Genomic DNA, 20,797 nt, shown 5'->3' with positions numbered 1-20,797 from the left:
TCATGTCCCTTTAAATAGCTGCAGATTCCATTATATAAAGAACATTCTACATCTTGACATTTTTGCACTGCTTAAAGGGACAGTCTACTCCAGAATTTCTATTGTTTAAAAAAGCTAGATATTAGATATTAGATTAGATATTATATTATCCATTCCCCAGTTTTGTATAACCAACACTGTTATATTAATACACTTTTTACCTCTGTGATTACCTGGTTTCTAAGCCTCAGCAGACTGCCCCCTTATCTCAGTTCTTTTGTCAAACATGCATTTTAGCCAATCAGTGCTGACTCATAAATAACTCCACGGGAGTGAGCACAATGTTATCTATATGACACACATGAACTAGCAGTGTCTAACTGTCAAAATCTAAATGAGATAAGAGGCAGTTCATTGGCTTAGAAATTAGCATATGAGCTTACCTAGGTTTAGCTTCCCATAAAGAATACAAGAGAACAAAGTAAATTTGATGATAAAAGTAAATTGGAAAGCTGTTTAAAATTGCATGCCCTATTTGAATCGTGAAAGTTTTGACTAGACTGTCCCTTTAACTGTGTAATGCCGAGCTGTAGTAATATGCTCTTATGTATCTATGCTTCTTTATTTATATAGTTCTGTCCATTTTCACACACTCAGCTAGATTACGAGTTTTGTGTTATGAGTGAAAAAGCTGCTTTTTCCCTACCACTTCTATTACGAGTCTTGTCAGTATAGGTGTACCGCTCACTTTTAAAAAAGTCCTTTTTCAATGGGACTCTCATAGCGCCGATATTACGAGTTTTGCCTGGGAGGCCAAAAAGTTAGCGGTACACCCTATACCGACAAGATTCGTACCGCCATCTAAAGTCAGTAGTTATGAGTGTTACGCTACAAAGCTGTAGCATAAAACTCATAGCTAAACTGTCACAAAGTACACTAACACCCATAAACTACCTATTAACCCCTAAACCGAGGCCCTCCCACATCGCAAATAATAAAATAAAATTATTAACCCCTAATCTGCCACTCCGGACATCGCCGCCACTTAAAAAATGTATTAACAACTATTCCGCCCTCCCCGACATCGCTGCCGCTATAATAAAATTATTAACCCCTAAACCGCCGCCCGTCCGCATCGCAAACACTATTTAAATATGATTAACCCCTAATCTGCCGCCCGCCCACTCCGCCGCTATAATAAACCTATTAACCCCTAAACCTAACCCTAAAGTAACCCTAACCCTAACACCCCCTAACTTAAATATAATTAAAATAAATCTAAATAAAACCTACTATTAATAACTAACTAATTCCTAGTAAAACTAAATACTTACCTGTAAAATAAACCATAAGCTAGCTACAATATAACTAATAGTTACATTGTATCTATCTTAGGTTTTATTTTTATTTCACAGCTAAGTTTGTATTTATTTTAACTAGGTAGACTAGTTAGTAAATAGTTATTAACTATTTACTAGCTACCTAGTTAAAATAAATACAAAGTTACCTGTAAAATAAAACCTAACCTGCCTTACACTAAAACCTAACATTATAATAAAATTAAATAAATTAAATGGACAGAATACATTTATCTAAATTACAACAAAAAAATAAACACTAAATTACACAAAATAAAAAAATTAATTATCAAAAAAAAACAACAAATTACTCCTAATCTAATAGCCCTTTTAAAATAAAAAAGCCCCCCCAAAATAAAAAAAACCCCTAGCCTGCACTAAACTGCCAATGGCCCTTAAAGGGACAATAAACACAAAAAAAATTTCACGATTCAGCTAGAGAATACAATTTTAAACAACTTTCCAATTTACTTCTATGACTCAATTTGTTTTATTTTTCAGATATCCTTTGTTGAAGAAATAGCAATGCACATGGGTGAGCCAATCACACGAGGCATCTATGTGCAGCCACCAATCAGCAGCTACTGTGCCTATTTTCGATAAAGTATATCAAGAGAATAAAGCATATTAGATAATGGAAGTAAATTAGAGAATTGTTTAAAATTGCAAGCTCTTTCAAAATCATGAAAGAAAAAAATATGGGTTTAATGTCCCTTTAAAAGGGTCTTTTGCAGGGCATTGCCCCAAAGAAATCAGCTCTTTTACCTGTAAAAAATAAATAAATACAAACAACCCCGCAACACTAAAACCCACACAACCAAACCCCCCAAATAAAATCCTATCTAAATAAACCTAATCTCCCCATTGCCCTAAAAAGGGCATTTGGATGGGCATTGCCCTGAAAGGGCATTTAGCTCTTTTACATTGCCCAAAACTGTAATCTAAAAATAAAACCCACCCAATAAACCCTTAAAAAACCTAACACTAACCCCCGAAGATCCACTTACAGTTTTTGAAGACCGGACATCCATCCAGGCGGCAGAAGTCTTCATTGAAGCCGGCAGAAGTCTTCATCGAAGCGGGCAGAAGTCTTCATCCAGACGGCATCTTCTATCTTCATCCATCTGGCGCGGAGCGAGTCCATCTTCAAGACATCACGCACAAGCCGTGATCCAATCAGCCAATAGGATTGAGCTTGCATTCTATTGGCTATTCCAATCAGCCAATAGAATGCAAGCTCAATCCTATTGGCTGATTGCAACAGCCAATAGGATTTTTCCCCCTTAATTCCTAATGGCTGAATTCTATCAGCCAATCTTTGATGACGTCATTTAAAGAGAAACTTGATTCTTCAACAGCCATTGGAAGAAGAGGAACTATTTACTAACTAGTCTACCTAGTTAAAATAAATACAAACTTAGCTGTGAAATAAAAGTAACACATAAGCTAGCTACAATGTACCTATTAGTTATATTGTAGCTAGCTTAGGGTTTATTTTACAGGTAGTTTTAAATAGGAATTACTTAGGTATTAATAGTAAGTTTTATTTAGAATTATTTTAATTATATTAAAGTTAGGGGGTGTTAGGGTTACGTTAGGGTTAGACAGGGTTACGTTAGGGGTTAATATATTTATTTACTGTTAGTGATGTGGGAGGCCAGAGGTTTAGGGGTTAATAACTTTAGTATAGTGGCGGCGGCGGCGACATTAGGGGCGGCAGATTAGGGGTTAATAAATTTATGTAGGTGACGGCGACATTGGGGGCGGCAGATTAGGGGTTAATAAGTATAATGTAGGTGTCGGCGATGTTGGGGGTGGCAGATTAGGGGTGTTTAGACTTGGAGTTTATGTTAGGGTGTTAGGTTTAAACATACAATTTTTTTTATCCCCATATGCATCACTGGGGCTGCGTTACTGTGCTTTACGCTCCGTGATTGCAGACTTTAGGCTTTTTTTTAGCCGGCTCTACCCATTGATGTCTATGGGGAAATCGTGCACGAGCACGTCAAAACACTGCTTGTATTCAAAGGTGAGCGGTGAAAATAACTTGCAAGTTATTAGTGAGCCAGCCATAACGCAAAACTCGTAATCTGGCTGACTTTTAGGTATTAAATGAACAGTAAACACTTTGCAATTGCAACCTTTTTCTGCAGTCTACCAATAAATTAACATATCAGCAGAGTCTGAACTGTTTTAGAACAGATTAACACCTAGTTTGCGGAAAAAAAAATTTCAATGGTCAAACACCAGCTACCAGTTTCTTTATCTAGATGTGGCAAATTAGAGTTGAGTCTGGAAATGACAAGGTTTGCCACCATCACTGAGTAAACAAAATCTCTATTGTTCGTTTCAGCAGAAAAGATAAGATAACTTGCAATCTAGAGAGATATGTGACAAGGTAAGACTTGTAAAGCCTCTTTCAGTTTTCAGCCCTGTAAAATCCTCAATTTTCAGAATTAAATTACAGGAAAAGCAGGTGAAATAAACAATAAAAGTATATTGCAAAGTTGTTTCACTATGCATAATTAAGCATTATGCATATTATGATTGCACAGTGTTTACTGTCCCTTTAACAAACAATCGGCTAGATTACAAGTTTTTGTCGGTAAGGCTTGCGGTGCTAACGCTCCTTTTTTTGTCACCGCTCACTTAAAACAACGCTGGTATTACAGGTTTTTTTCAACCCGGCGTTAGCCTCTAAAAAGTGAGCGGAGATCAAAATTTAGCTCCACGTCTCACTGTAATACCAGCGCTGCTTACGGTAGCGGTGAGCTGGCTAAATGTGCTCGTGCACGATTTCCCCATAGGAAACAATGGGGCAGATTCAGCTGGAAAAAAAAACTAACACCTGCAAAAAAGCAGCGTTCAGCTCCTAACGTAGCCCCATTGATTCCTATGGGGAAATAAAATTTATGTCTACACCTAACACCCTAACATAAACCCAGAGTCTAAACACCCCTAATATTACACTTATTAACCCCTAATCTGCCGCCCCCGACATCACCGACACCTGCATTATATTTTTAACCCCTAATCTGCCGCTCTGGACACCGCCGCCACCTACATTATCCCTATGAACCCCAAATCTGCTTCCCCCCACATCGCCGAACCCTACATTTTATTTATTAACTCCTAATCTGCCGCCCCAATGTCACCGCAACCTACCTACATTTATTAACCCCTAATCTGCCCCCCCATGTCGCTGCAACCTACCTACATTTATTAACCCCTAATCTGCCGCCCCTATTGTCGCTGCTACTATATTAAATGTATTAACCCGTAAACCTAAGTCTAACACCCCCCTAACGTAAATATAATTTAAATAAAACAAACCCTAAGCTAGCTACAATATAACTAATAGTTACATTTGTATCTATCTTAGGGTTTATTTTTATTTTACAGGCAAGTTTGTATTTATTTTAAGTAGGTAGAATGGTTACTAAATAGTTATTAACAATTTAATAACTTCCTAGTTAAAATAAGTACAAATATACCTTTGCAGTAAATCCTAACCTAAATTACAATTACACCTAAAACTACACTATCATTAAATTAATTACCTAAACTAACTACAATTAAATACAATTAAATTAAATAAACTAAAGTACAACCCCCCCCCACTAAATTACAGAAAATATAAAAATAATTACAGTTTTTTTAAACGAATTACACCTAATCTAATCCCCCTAATAAAATAAAAAAGCCCCCCAAAATAATAAAATTCCCTACCCTATACTAAATTACAAATAGCCCTTAAAAGGGCTTTTTGCGGGGCATTGCCCCAAAGTAATCAGCTCTTTTACCTGTGAAAAAAAATACAATACCCCCCAACATTAAAACCCACCACCCACACACCCAACCCTACTCTAAAACCGACCCAATCCCCCCTTAATAAAACACTAACCCCTTGAAGATCACCCTACCTTGAGCCGTCTTCACCCAGCCGGGCACAAGTGGTCCTCCAGACGGGCAGAAGTCTTCATCTGATCCGGGCAGAAGAGGACCTCCAGACGGGCAGAAGGCTTCATCCAGGTAGCATCTTCTATCTTCATCCATCCGGAGCAGAGCGAGTCCATCTTCAAGCCAACCGACGTGGAGCATCCTCTTCTTCCGACGACTCCTGATGAATGAAGGTTCCTTTAAATGACGTCATCCAAGATGGCATCCCTTGAATTCCGATTGTCTGATAGGATTCTATCAGCCAATCAGAATTAAGGTTGGAAAAATCCTATTGGCTGATTCAATCAGCCAATAGAATTGAGCTTGCATTCTAATGGCTGATTGGAACAGCCAATAGAATGTCGGCTGGCTTCAAGATGGACCTGCTCCGCTCCGGATGGATGAAGATAGAAGATGCCGCCTGGATGAAGCCTTCTGCCCGTCTGGAGGTCCTCTTCTGCCCGGATCGGATGAAGACTTCTGCCCCTCTGGAGGACCACTTCGCCCGGCTTCGTTGAGGACTTGAGCTGGGCTGGTTGAAGACTTCTCAAGGTAGGGTGATCTTCAAGGGGGTAGTGTTAGGTTTTATTAAAGGGGGATTGGGTGGGTTTTAGAGTAGGGTTGGGTGTGTGGGTGGTGGGTTTTAAGGGCTATTTGTAATTTAGTATAGGGTAGGGAATTTTATTATTTTGGTTTTTTTTTTTTATTTTATTAGGGGGATTAGATTAGGTGTAATTAGTTTTACTTTAGTTTATTTAATTTAATTGTAGTTAGTTTAGGTAATTAATTTAATGATAGTGTAGTGTTAGGTGTAATTGTAATTTAGGTTAGGATTTATTTTGCAGGTATATTTGTACTTATTTTGATTAGGAAGTTATTAAATAGTTAATAACTATTCAATAACTATTGTACCTAGTTAAAATAAATACAAAGTTGCCTGTAAAATAAAAAATAAACCCTAAGATAGCTACAATGTAACTATTAGTTATATTGTAGCTAGCTTATGGTTTATTTTACAGGTAAGTATTTAGTTTTAAATAGGATTAATTTATTTAATTGTAGTAATTTTATTTCGTTTTATTTAAATTACATTTAAGTTAGGGGGTGTTAGACTTAGGTTTAGACTTAGGTTTTGGGCTTAATACATTTAATATAGTTGCGGCTACGTTGGGGGCGGCAGATTAGGGGTTAATAAATGTAGGTAGGGGTCGACGATGTTAGGGACGGCAGATTAGGGGTTAATAAATTTAACTAGTGTCTGCGAGGCGGGAGTCTGGCGGTTTAGGGGTTAATATATTTATTACAGTGGCGGCGATGTCCGGTCGACAGATTAGGGGTTAAAAACTTTATTTAAGTGTTTCCGATGTGGAGGGGGGGGGCTTGGTTTAGGGGTTAATAGGTAGTTTATGGGTGTTAGTGTACTTTTTAGCACTTTAGTTAAGAGTTTTATGTTTCGGCGTTAGCCCATAAAACTCTTAACTACTGACTTTTAAATGGGGTTGGAGTCTTGACAGGAGAGAGTGTACCGCTCACTTTTTCCAATACTCGTTTTACCGGCATCAGGAAAATCCCATAGAAAAGATAGGATACACAATTTACGTAAGGGGATTTGTGGTAAGCTCGAGTCGCGGAATAAAAGTGAGCGGTACACCTGTACCTGCCAGACTCGTAATACCAGCGGGCATTAAAAAGCAGCGTTAGGACCTCTCAACGCTGCTTTTTAAGGCTAACGCAAGACTCGTAATCTAGGCGAATATAATGACATTGAGAACCAATATTATGATTTAGGAGTTTGCACCATAAAAGGATATGCAGTGTAATTAGCAATCTTCTGCACAGCTCAATTAATCATTTCTGTGCCCAGTGTAAAAAGGTAGATGTCTGAGTACTAACTATTATCAGACATCCTCAAACTTGGCCCTCCAGAGGTTTTGGAACTACATTTCCCATGAGGCTCAGCCAGCATATCAGTAGTAGTTCCAAAACCTCTGGAGGGCCAAGTTTGAGGAAGTCTGCTATTATCATTAAAGACTCTCAGATGTAGTTAGTATAATCATTCCATGTCTTTGATGGATTTCCCACTGCAGATTCGCGAGGAGCTGGATCATTTTGGAATTCGTATCTATCAGTTTCCAGAATGTGACTCTGACCAAGATGAAGACTTTAAGCAACAGGATATGGAGCTGAAGGTGACACTGCCCAGTGGGTTTAATAGGATAGTGATAAGTAACTCATTTATTTTTGTATTTAAACCTTTACAATAATAGCTTCATATTGCAATTATGGTAGGATGAATGTATTATAAGACAAATTATTTGTGGTAAGTCACTCTGAGGGGTACACGCCAACCCAACCAACAATCTCTTCTGAAGTTCTACGGCTTCTAGTGCCCAAGTCAGTTTTCTTGTGAAATAGAAGTACAACTGGTTTGTCCTCTTTCTTGTTTACTTTGATGCAAAATAAAAGTACTGAGTATTAAAAGTATTTGGAATTAAAGAAGGAACGCATGGGCTTATTTGCACACACACACTATGGGCTAGATTACAAGGGGAACACAGCCCTGCTGCTCAAGCTTAAACTTTGCCAGAATTAATCTATTTGTGCGGTTGGGTAGCACTCGTATTACAAGTTATGAGTAAAAAGTTTGCATGTGAGCGAAACCCAACAGGTGCTAACTTCAGGATTTCATATATCGCAATTGCGCTAACGCATTCACCCCACAGGCTTTAATGGAGAATGTAGAAAAAAACTCTAATACTTATCGCTTGTTTGCTAACCAGACAGGAGTTATTATTATTCCAGTGTTTTTCACATACAGGAATATGTTATTTTTATTGTAAATACACACACACTTATATATATATAAATCTGTATGTACCTATACCTATATATCTAATCTATTACGATATATATATATAGGTATAGATATATATTATATATTAACTTTATTAGATTTATATAGGAATATATATTTAATAAAAAGAAATATTTTTTTGTGAAGAACATAGGAATGTTTAAAATAAGTGTAACATGCTTCATTAGGTCTCAAATGAAAAATTAGTTATCTTAAGGCATGCTATGGAAATATTAAATATAAAATATTTAAAAATAATAATAATAATTGTTACAAATTATTATAAATACTGTAAAAATTTCTAAATAATCCGTGATATATATATATATATATATATATATATATATATATATATATTACAGTATCTATAATCATTTTTATTAATTATTATTAATATTTTTTAATGTTTAATATTTCCATAATGTGCCTTAAGTTTACATTTTCATGTGCGTTAACCCAACGACCTAATATGTGAATAATATTATAAGAGGAGCACTGCAGTTGCAATCAGGTAGGAGCTGGATTCAAGTTTGGTGAGTACCATCTTTGGGGTTAAGCTGTGTTTTTGGGGGGCCTTTTTTTTTTTTTAAAAGAAAAAGATCTTTGATCGCTTTAGGGCACTTCCCTACCAAATGCCCTTCTAAAGGCAATGCCCAACCAAATGCCCTTCTAAAGGCAATGCCCAACCAAATGCCCTTTTCAGGGCAATCTTTTTATTCGGATCAGTTTTTTATTAGTTTAGGTTTATCGGGCAGCAGAAGAAATGAATCACTTTAGGGCACTGCACTACCAAGTGCCCTTCTCAGATCAATCTTTTTTAGGATATATTTTTTTTAGATTAAGTTTTTTTATATAGCCAAAGAGCTGAAATTCTTTAGGGCAAGTTTTAGAGTAGTTTTTTTTTTATCTAGGCTTTTTTTGGGCGGTGGAGGTGGGGGTGGGCGGTTACTTCTATGGGGTTGCTTTCATTTTTTTTAGTCCTATAAATCCTCACCAGGTTCCTTTGTGCTCTCTTTTTTGGGATAATTTTACATTGACTAGAGTATGATTTCATGGGGACTGTGGAAGTTGAGATTAGGATTTTTCTAACTTTATCTTAATTTTATTTAATCATATCTCTCAAAGGAAAAGCAGTAAGAAAAGACAGTTTCAGAAGTCAGAAATGCACAATAATATAAATCTAACATTAAAAATCATTAAAAAATCATTATTTAAAATGATATATGATTGACTATATAATTATAGTTACTTGATTCAATAACTCCAGTGTCTTTTTCAGTAGGTCTGCACAAAAGAAAGTGACTGTTGTTAATCTGAATTAATAGTTCCATGTATATGCTAGTCTGTTGGCAGATCCAGAATAAAAAATAAAAGTTTAAATGTGGACCCTCAAAAAATTGTATTTATAAAAGGCTTATCCAAAGTTTATTGTTTACAGTGTGAGGTATACAAGCTTGTTTAGCATATATCTTTGTAAGAAACCCGACAAACCTTACCTCACAGAGCCATATCCTCATTATTTTGTCTATCCCCAGCCATTGATGAAAATAAAAGATTGGAACCTGATTATCTATTTGTCTTTTCCCAGAGGAGCATTCCGTTTGCTGTGATTGGCTCTAATACTGTTGTGGAGAGTAATGGGAAGCGTGTGAGAGGCCGGCAGTATCCCTGGGGTGTTGTAGAAGGTAAGGTAAATAAATAGAACTAAAGCATGGCCCCTGAACATAATTTTGTATGCAAGACAAAAATGCACTGTATTTCCTTCAAATATTTGATAGTTTTAAACCTGGAGTTTTCAGTTTATGACTGTTATTAACGTGGTTTAAACCACTTGATTAGACCAGGTATGTGTAAAATAAAATAGCATGCCAAAGATCAGACCAAAACTTTGGCATATGAAGGGTAAAATACCCCTGGATGATAATAAAGATAATCACCACTACGACCTTGCTGAGTTAAAAAGTTAATAAGCCTCTGATGGATGTATTATAGCTGCCTGCTGATAAAGGGGCCTAGACAATGCACTGCTAGAGGTAAAGAGATACAAAATGTTCTAGGTTTGCAAGGTGATTGACTCTTCTGGTTCTAGATAGCATCCAACTAACTAAAATCATGCATTGCCACCTTCTCCTTCTCTAGTTTTGGAGAAGATGTGTTGTTCCTGTTTCATGGAAAACCATACATCTGCGTTACTGGGTCCCCCTGACAAATTCTAGTTTTTCATTTACAGTTTATATTTGACTTGTTTGTTGTTTTTATGCAAAATAAATGTTATAAGAACTAAAGCTGATTTTCTTTTTAGTAGACAAGAATTAGTGCAGTAGTTCTCATGTACAGTATTTGTTTATAATTTCCTGGTATATAATTTTAATTTGAGGAGGATTACTAATTCAAACAACAGCTCTTTTAATAGATTTAATAGCTTAGAATAAAAACTAAAAAGCAACAAAACTTTCTTACAATGTTTTCTCATGGACTGGGTTCATGGACTGGGTTTGCATGTTTCTTTGTTCCTGTTTGCATGCTTTTTTGTTCCTGAACTGGTAAGCAGTGGCTGTTCCAGTGAATTGGGTGTAGGAGGGAATGCTTAGTCCACTGTTCTATAAGAGAAGTTAGTATGAATCAAGGAGAGTAGCTATTGGTTTTCAAAGGGGAGGGAGCTGGGTGGTCTATGTGGATTGACTAGACAATTTCAGGGTTTGTCTAGATGGTCTGGGATCATGGCTAGGTGTGGGAGGGGTAATTTTAACCCTTTTTATCAGTACAGCAGAGGTGCAAACAAAAAATTGGGGTGCTCTCTAAAATCTTATTGAGTAAAGGCTGCTCAAAGCATGTTCAAAGTTTTTTTTCTAAGTGGTATGTTATTACTCCCATTACCTTAAGAATATAAAAAGTTATTTAACTAATTTGTAGACACCCTGCCGGGTAAACATTCTGAATCTGGTCTCATGCTTCATATTTTCATGTATTTTTCTAGTTTCAAACTAATTTTTAATACTTATCATGAATGCTGTGCCTCTATGATAATGTAGTTCAATCTACACTTTTGTCATATTCCAAACCTTCTTTGCTTTAATACTATTGTCACATTTATCTTCTACTCAGACCACAACAAATACGCTAACATTTCCCTGTGTTATCCTCTCTATCACATCTGCAGTTGAGAATGAACAACACTGTGATTTTGTCAAACTGCGCACTATGCTGATCCGCACTCATATGCAAGACCTGAAGGATGTGACACGGGAGACCCACTATGAGAACTACCGAGCCCAGTGCATACAGAGTCTGACTCAACGTGTAGTGAGGGAGAGGAATCGCAAGTATGTGCTCTTGGGAATTTTTCTTCATGTGAGCAACATCACAATGGGTTAGAGTTCCCCAAGTTCACTTATGGACTAATCAAAGGGCCAGCTGTCTCAAACCTCTTGGTGTTTTTCCATATCTCAGTACACAGGAGGTGCAGCTAATCAGAAACTGCCGTATAATAGGGGCTTCTGCAGTTCTACTCATGCTTACTGGCAGCTTTTTAGTTAACATAAGCAGGCCCATCTCTGCTATTCTGCAATAGGGTGGTGCAGCTAATCATTGGCTGTACTGTGTATTGAGATATGAACAATACAACAAGAGATTCAGGGCAGCTGGTGATGATGTTTGAGGGAAAAGCAGCAATGGGAGTTAAATCCTCATAATACAATGAGATTATAGGTCCTGAAACGGGACAGAAACTTATCATTTTAAGAATGCAAACAATAGGAAGACTGTCTTAGTGAAAAGGTGTGATATTAAAGATTGTGAAAGCACTAAGGGTCTGATTCTCTAAAGCTCTCTGACCCAGAAAGATTGTATATAAGATGCCTCGTCAGTGTTCTAAATCCCCTCATGGATTCTTTTATAGGCAATTTTTTTCCTTGGGAAATGTTTATCTCATTAAGGGGATTTCACTATTTTGTTGTATGTTAAGAAGAGACACTTACTTTACTATATAATTGCTCAGTAAAATAAGCTTTCCACCCAGTTTGATGCACAAAGCAAACTGAAATATTTTTCATTCACCTAATTTATATCACACAAGTATCTACATGCATATAGTTAGCTTTTAGCATTGACTAGTAGAAACAGAGTTAACTTCTCAAGGAGCATACCTTCATATACTGAATACAATCAATCCTTTTTAAATGTTTGCAATGAGAAAATGGCAGTGTCGGAAAAATCATCCTGATTATAATGGCAAAATTAAAGGCTAATAAAAATATACTGTTTGTTTGAGATCCTTAATGTGATAAGACCCTGTGTATATATATATATATATATATATATATATATATATATATATATATATATATATATATATATATATATATGTTTGAGATCCTTAATGTGATAAGACCCTGTGTGTATATATATATATATATATATATATATATGTTTGAGATCCTTAATGTGATAAGACCCTGTGTATATATATATATATATATATATATATATATATATGTTTGAGATCCTTAGTCCCTGTATATGTAGTCTAATAAAAGGAAGAAAGATTAAATAGCAAGACAAAGCTTCCATAAAATATCTGCTTATGGAGGTATTTGAACATTTTGAAAAAAAGCTTGTTGATTTTTGCAATGTATATATTTTTTTAAATATAAGCATATTTAAAATGTCTAGTTTTCTATTATATTCTTACCCATATAAAAGATATATTAAATAGACATGGAAAGTCAAAATTAAACTTGATTCACAGCACACTTATATTATCAAATTTTAACTCTCCTTTGCTGAAACTCGACTACTCTTATGAGAGCATACTGAGGAGTGTGAACGTGTCGTGAATGCTACATGTATAAAAAAATTACAATCATTGGGTTTGTTTCCATTGAGCTGTAATCAGGTTTGCGCAAGGTCACAAACTGATATATATCCTGTCGATATTGAGGTATAACGTGTCCCATAGGAAGTATTAGAAGCCGTCAAGCCATAACTTATACCAGGTTTCTGATGAAAACAAAAACGATTAATACACTGTCGGAGGCTGTCAATACATTGAGAAAAATTGCACCCGGCATAGCTAGGTGTAAAAGAGGAAAAAGGAGCTTGCAAACAATGCAAGTGTTTTAATGAGGAAAACAATTGTATTATGTAAAATGTATTGTTGTCCCATGTACAGGAATAACTTGCACTTATGTTCTTATGGAAATATCAGTACAGTAAGTCCCCTACTTACGAACGAGTTCCGTTCTGGGAGTATGTTCGTAAGTCCACTTTGTTTGTAAGTCCAACTGTATTGTAATTTATGTGAAAAGTATTATAAACCTCACTTTATAATACTTTTCACACACATTACAGCACAGTAGTACATAAAAAACAAACAATACTGTAAAGAAAACATTGTTAATGTACAGTAATGTAGTATACAGGGAGTGCAGAATTATTAGGCAAGTTGTATTTTTGAGGATTAATTTTATTATTGAACAACAACCATGTTCTCAATGAACCCAAAAAACTCATTAATATCAAAGCTGAATAGTTTTGGAAGTAGTTTTTAGTTTGTTTTTAGTTTTAGCTATTTTAGGGGGATATCTGTGTGTGCAGGTGACTATTACAGTGCATAATTATTAGGCAACTTAACAAAAACAAATATATACCCATTTCAATTATTTATTTTTACCAGTGAAACCAATATAACATCTCAACATTCACAAATATACATTTCTGACATTCAAAAAAACAAAAAAAACAAATCAGTGACCAATATAGCCACCTTTCTTTGCAAGGACACTCAAAAGCCTGCCATCCATGGATTCTGTCAGTGTTTTGATCTGTTCACCATCAACATTGCGTGCAGCAGCAACCACAGCCTCCCAGACACTGTTCAGAGAGGTGTACTGTTTTCCCTCCTTGTAAATCTCACATTTGATGATGGACCACAGGTTCTCAATGGGGTTCAGATCAGGTGAACAAGGAGGCCATGTCATTAGATTTTCTTCTTTTATACCCTTTCTTGCCAGCCACGCTGTGGAGTACTTGGACGAGTGTGATGGAGCATTGTCCTGCATGAAAATCATGTTTTTCTTGAAGGATGCAGACTTCTTCCTGTACCACTGCTTGAAGAAGGTGTCTTCCAGAAACTGGCAGTAGGACTGGGAGTTGAGCTTGACTCCATCCTCAACCCGAAAAGGCCCCACAAGCTCATATTTGATGATACCAGCCCAAACCAGTACTCCACCTCCACCTTGCTGGCGTCTGAGTCGGACTGGAGCTCTCTGCCCTTTACCAATCCAGCCACGGGCCCATCCATCTGGCCCATCAAGACTCACTCTCATTTCATCAGTCCATAAAACCTTAGAAAAATCAGTCTTGAGATATTTCTTGGCCCAGTCTTGACGTTTCAGCTTGTGTGTCTTGTTCAGTGGTGGTCGTCTTTCAGCCTTTCTTACCTTGGCCATGTCTCTGAGTATTGCACACCTTGTGCTTTTGGGCACTCCAGTGATGTTGCAGCTCTGAAATATGGCCAAACTGGTGGCAAGTGGCATCTTGGCAGCTGCACGCTTGACTTTTCTCAGTTCATGGGCAGTTATTTTGCGCCTTGGTTTTTCCACGCGCTTCTTGTGACCCTGTTGACTATTTTGAATGAAACGCTTGATTGTTCAATGATCACGCTTCAGAAGCTTTGCAATTTTAAGAGTGCTGCATCCCTCTGCAAGATATCTCACTATTTTTGACTTTTCTGAGCCTGTCAAGTCCTTCTTTTGACCCATTTTGCCAAAGGAAAGGAAGTTGCCTAATAATTATGCACACCTGATATAGGGTGTTGATGTCATTAGACCACACCCCTTCTCATTACAGAGATGCACATCACCTAATATGTTTAATTGGTAGTAGGCTTTCGAGCCTATACAGCTTGGAGTAAGACAACATGCATAAAGAGGATGATGTGGTCAAAATACTCATTTGCCTAATAATTCTGCACTCCCTGTATAATAAATAAACAATACCTGTACTGTACCTGTGTAAAGAAAACATTTTTAATATACTGTCCAGTAGTACCTGTACTGTACATGAAAAATAAACAATACTATAAGTACGTAAAACATTTATAATCTTGCCTTGTACCCTGTATAGTACACCAGCTGGCATACAGGGGCTGGCATGGAGTGAACAGGCAAGTTACTGACTGGAGGAGGAAGATGTGGAGATAGTGGAGCTGAAGAATAGTCAGTAATAGGAGATGGAGGGCGAGCTGCAATTTCACTCACACCTGATGTTGATGGCACAGGTTCTGGTTCCTTGCTGGATTCAATTCTATCTCCCGTTTGAAAAAAGGATTCAGTGATGTCTGGGTAGTAGATTTTTTTTTCTCTCGTCATAGATGATAGTTTTTGTGCCTCAAAAACGAACACTCACCTAGATTACGAGTTTTGAGCGCTATAGAGAAATTAACGAACGCAACAAAAGTTACGTTATTTAATTTCCTATAGCACTGCTATTACAAGTTTTCAAACATACGCCTTTTGCGTGCGATATGAGTGCGTTGAGCTCCATACCGCACACAAAAGAAGCAGTGTTTTGATGTGCTCATGCACGACTTACCCATAGACATCAATGGGGAGAGCTGGCAAAAAAAAACTAACACCTGCGATCGTGGAAACAAAAGTTCCGTAACGCAGCCCCATTGATGTCTATGGGGAAATAAAAATACTGTTTAAACCTAACACCCTAACATAAACCCTACGTCTAAACACCCCTAATCTGCTGCCCCCAACATCGCTGACACCTGCCTACAGTTATTAACCCCTAATCTGCCGCTCCCGATATCGCCACTACCTAAATAAAATTATTAACCCCTAATTTGCTGCTCCCGATATCGCCGCTACCTAAATAAAATTATTAACCCCTAATCTGCCGCTCCCGATATTGCCGCCACTATACTACATTTATTAACCCCTAAACCAACAGCCCCCCACATCTCAACAAGCTAAATGAAACTATATTAACCCCTAAACCTAACCCTAATGTAACCCTAACCCTAAACCTTACCCCCCTAACTTTAACATAATTAAATAGATCTAAATTAAAGTGAATGTCAATTTTGATGCTAAAGTGAGCGTTTTTTTAAAATTCGATTAAAAACAGGGGCACTAATTCATCAAAATTTACATTTCACACCTGTTGTGAAAAAAAACTTACCTTTTAATCTTGACAGCAGCTCCAGCTTCCTCCGGTCGTTACAAGTAATTTCTGACGTCAGAAATGATGGATAGGTCATCCTCCAATCACGGCTTCCCCCCGGGGGAATCAGTGTCTGATTCAACGCCGTGATTGGAGGAAGCCGGATTCCTCCTTTTAGACCCAGGAAGAGGCTTTGCGACGGGCGGAGGAAGCTGGAGCGGCTGTCAAGTTTAAAAGGTAAGTTTTTTTTTTTCACAACAGGAGTGAAATGTAAATTTTGATGAATTAAAGTGCCCCTGTTTTTTATCGAATTTTTAAAAAACGGGCACTTTAGCATCAAATTCACTTTAAACTTACAATTATTAACTAAATAATTCCTATTTAAATCTAAATACATACTTACCTGTGAAATAAAATATAAGCTAGCTACAATATAACTAATAGTTATATTGTAGCTAGCTTAGGTTTTATTTTTATTTCACAGGTAAATTTGTATTTATTTTAACTAGGTAGACTAGTTAGTAAAAAGTTATTAACTATTTACTAACTACCTAGTTAAAATATATATAAACTTACCTGTGAAATAAAACCTAACCTGCCTTACACTAAAACCTAACATTACAAAAAATATAAAAAACTACCATTACAAAAAATAAAAAAAACTACCATTACAAAAAAATAAAGATTAATCCTATTCTAATACCCTTAAAAAAAACACCCCAAAATAAAAAACCCTACTCTAGAATAAACTACCAAGGGCCTTTTCGGGGCCCTTACAAGGGCCTTTTGGGGGGCCCTTAAAAGGGCCTTTTGTAGGGCATTTTCCTTAGATTAACAGCTTTTTTACTCCAAAAAAATACAAACCCCCCCCTAACACTATACAAACCCCCACCCCCTAAACTTCCAGGGGCCCTTAAAAGGGCATTTTGGGGGCGCTTAAAAGGGCCTTTTTTAGGGCATTGCCCTGAGATAAAGAGCTCTTTTACTCCAAAAAAAATACAAACACCCCCTAACACTATACAAACCCCCACCCCCAAAACTAACAGGGGCCCTTAAAAGGGCCATTTGGGGGGCTTTAAAAGGGCCTTTTGTAGGGCATTGCCCTGAGATAAACAGCTCTTTTACTTAAAAAAAACACCCCATAAAAATATACATTACACAAAATAACAAACAAATTATCAAAAATACAAACATTATTCCAATTCTAATACCCATAAAAAACACCCCAAAATAAAAAACCTAATCTAGAATAAAATACCAATGGCCCTTAAAAGGGTCTTTTGTAGGGCATTGCCCTAAAGATATCAGCTCTTTTTTTAAAATAAAATTACAAAGACCCACTAACATTGCAACCCCCCCCCCAAAACTCACAAAATAAAAAAAACTATCTAAAAAACCTAAGCTACCCATTGCCCTGAAAAGGGCATTTGTATAGGCATTGCACTTAAAAGGGCATTTAGCTATTTTACTGCCCAGACCCTAACCTAAAAAATAAAATCCACCCAATAAACCCTTAAAAAACACCTGACACTAACCCCCTGACAATCCACTTACAGTTTTTGAAGTCCCGCTTGAACGATCTTCATCCTGGCGAAGTCTTCATCCAGGCAGCCTGGACGATCCTGGATGATCTTCAAATCAGCCAATAGGATTTAAGCAGCTCTCATTCTATTGGCTAATTTGAATTAGCCAATAGAATGAGAGCTGCTTAAATCCTATTGTCTGATTTGAATAGCTCCCTCTTGGTTCTCTTCATCCTTTCGCTGGGCCTCCAATTCTATCAGGGCTTTATTAGTAAGCTCCTCATGTTGTACATCAATGAGTTCAATGAAGTCATCCTCTTGCAGATCTAGCTCCAGCTTCTCACTGAGGGTAACTAAGTTGCTGAGGACCTCATTGGACTCCTCTTTCTCAAATCCACGAGATTCGTGAACATACTGCGGGCAAAGGTTCTTCCAAACCCCATTCACGGTGACAGCTGTAACTTCATGCCAAGCAAAGTTAATCTTTTCTATGGCTTTGTAGATGTTGCAATCCTTCCAAAATTGTCCCAAGGTTATTGCTGATTTGTCCATCGCCTTTACTGCTTGACAAAAAGTGTGACATAAATAATATTTCTTGAAAGTCACAATAACTCCCTGGTCCATAGGTTGGATGAGTGCCGTAGTATTCGGTGGCAGATTCACTACTTTGACGTTGGGATGAAAGTCATCCATGAATGGGGAGTGGCCCGGAGCATTGTCAAGCAGCAAAAGAATGTTTAATGGGACATATTTCTCCATGCAAAATTTCTCTATCTCTGGGATGAAGTGGTGGAAAAACCAGTCCTGGAAAATGGCCTGGGCTTTGGAGTTACTCTTCCATACAACAGGAAGAGAGCCCTTGGCAGTGTTTTTAAGGGCTCTTGGGTTCTCTGCATGATAAACTAAGAGAGGTTTCAGCTTCATATCGCCGGAAGCATTGCCGCCAAACAACAGAGTTAGCCTGCTTTATAACCTGGCATCACCTTTTCCTCCTTACTGATGTAACTTCGATCTGGCATTCCAGTACAGGCCTGTGTTGTCTACATTAAAAACCACCTCATGTAAATAAGCACCTTCAACAATAATTTCTTGAAGCGTTACAGGAAATTCCTGGGCAGCTATGGTATCTGCACTCACTGTTTCACCACTTACTTTTATGTTGTGAAGGTTGGCTCTAGCCTTGAACCTATGAAACTATCCTTGACTGGCATTAAAAGATGCACCCTCTAATTCTTCAGATGCACCTTTAGGCTTTTAGCCTTTTCTTGGATCAGCATTAAGCTAAGTGGGACTTGACGCTGATGCTGATCCTGCATCCACACACTTCATTGGCACAGCAGACTTCACATGTTCCATGATCTTTTCCTTGTTCTTTAGAATTGTGCCAATGGTTGAACGATTCATGTTATAAGAACGAGCAATGTCTATCATCTTTTCACCTCGGTCCAATCTCTCCATTATTTTATCTTTTGTTTCCATCATTATGGCTCGGCGCTTCTTAGCAGTCCCTTACAGCATCACCACTGCTTTTATCACCACTGCGTTTATGCTTTTTTTCCTGACATCCTGGGCTTGTACTGTATTCTAAAGTAAACTGCAGCACAACCGCATCTGGCAGACACGGAACTAATAGAACTAACTTCCATGCTTTGACATGCGAACCGCATTTTCTTATCTTTGAAAGTTTATAACTTGAATGTTCGTAAGTAGGGGACTGATTGTATGTTTTACATATATAAATATATGCAAGTACATATCTACAAAATTCAAACGAGACCTATGCATAGGGCAGCAATACATATTACATATACTTATAAAGTGGAAAATATAATAATATTAGTTATATAATAATAGTTAAAAAATATGTATTATAAATAAATATATCTTTGTTTTTGTTTCCCTAGAAGTGATGACAGATAAGGAGCACAGACGTTAAATGTACATTTTATAGTTTAAGGCCGGGTTACCATAGCAACTAACTTAATTTTCAAGAAATCTGATGTCGGATGGAAGCATTAACACAGCATTAACTTACACCTACACAAAAAGAACAACTGCACGCAATGCACAAAATATTTCAATGGAAGCCTGGTACTAAATGGAGCCGTGAACGTTTAGTTGTCGGACACTTCGGTAGCTTACTACTTCATTTTTTTTACAGCTCAATGGAAGCGAGCTCATTGTTGCAAACATTGCTGTCATATATTGCTCAAGATAGGTGCCAAGTTTCAACCACAATAAAGAGTTGCATTTAATAATAGAAGTAAATTGGAAAGTTTTTAAAAATATTACACTTTATGATGAAAGTTTAGTTTTTGAACTTCATGTCCTTTTAAGGTAAAACAGTAAAAAGTATATTGTGTTCTATTTACTGCTTATATTTAAATAATTTATGAGAAAAGGGGACCATAACATTCCATTATCATTAATCTCTTCCTCTGGATTTAATATATATTTGGGATATATTTTCTGTCTATACAATTATTGGGACTACTAATGACAGTACTACAGTATATAGTATGTATGATTCATCTATCACTGAGACCTCTCTACTTGCCTTTTATTATAGTAAGCTGACCCGAGAGAGTGGCACAGACTTCCCTATTCCCAGTGTTCCTCCATCACCAGACCATGACACCCAAAGACTCATCCGAGAAAAAGATGAGGAGGTGAGTGTGAGCTCTTCTAAACTATGTGTATTCCATATGTTTGTTAGTTAACATGTTATCAAACTGTGCAGTGAGCATAAAGTCATTGCATTTGGATGGTAATATTAATAACACTCTTTGTTGAATATAAATGCAACTGGAAAATGGTCTGAATTTTTTTCTTGCACCCTAAGAATAAGAGACAAGAAATACTTTTATATATATATTTATTTATAGTATATATATATATATAAAGATGTCAATATATGTATTTATGTGTTTATATGTGTATATATGTCTGTAAATACAGATAGAAAAAAAGTA

The 20,797-nt window shown here is 36.9% G+C and overlaps 1 protein-coding gene across 1 annotated transcript in view; it reads left to right on the top strand.

Moving 5' to 3' along the window:
• Positions 1–20,797, top strand: part of LOC128652320 (septin-4-like) — a gene marked incomplete at its 5' end in the record, with an annotated part of 120,802 nt that overhangs the window by 85,989 nt on the left and 14,016 nt on the right. The window contains 4 exons of the mRNA XM_053705256.1: positions 7,364–7,465; positions 9,719–9,815; positions 11,291–11,453; positions 20,395–20,494. Of these exons, the coding sequence (XP_053561231.1) occupies positions 7,364–7,465; positions 9,719–9,815; positions 11,291–11,453; positions 20,395–20,494 (462 nt within the window). The remainder of the gene's footprint in view (positions 1–7,363; positions 7,466–9,718; positions 9,816–11,290; positions 11,454–20,394; positions 20,495–20,797) is intronic.

The sequence above is a fragment of the Bombina bombina genome, chromosome 3 (genome assembly GCF_027579735.1).
Source record: "Bombina bombina isolate aBomBom1 chromosome 3, aBomBom1.pri, whole genome shotgun sequence".
In the NCBI taxonomy this organism is placed as follows: Eukaryota; Metazoa; Chordata; class Amphibia; order Anura; family Bombinatoridae; genus Bombina; species Bombina bombina.
Note: the sequence above shows the minus strand (reverse complement) of the source record. Positions and strands in the feature narration are given on the sequence as shown.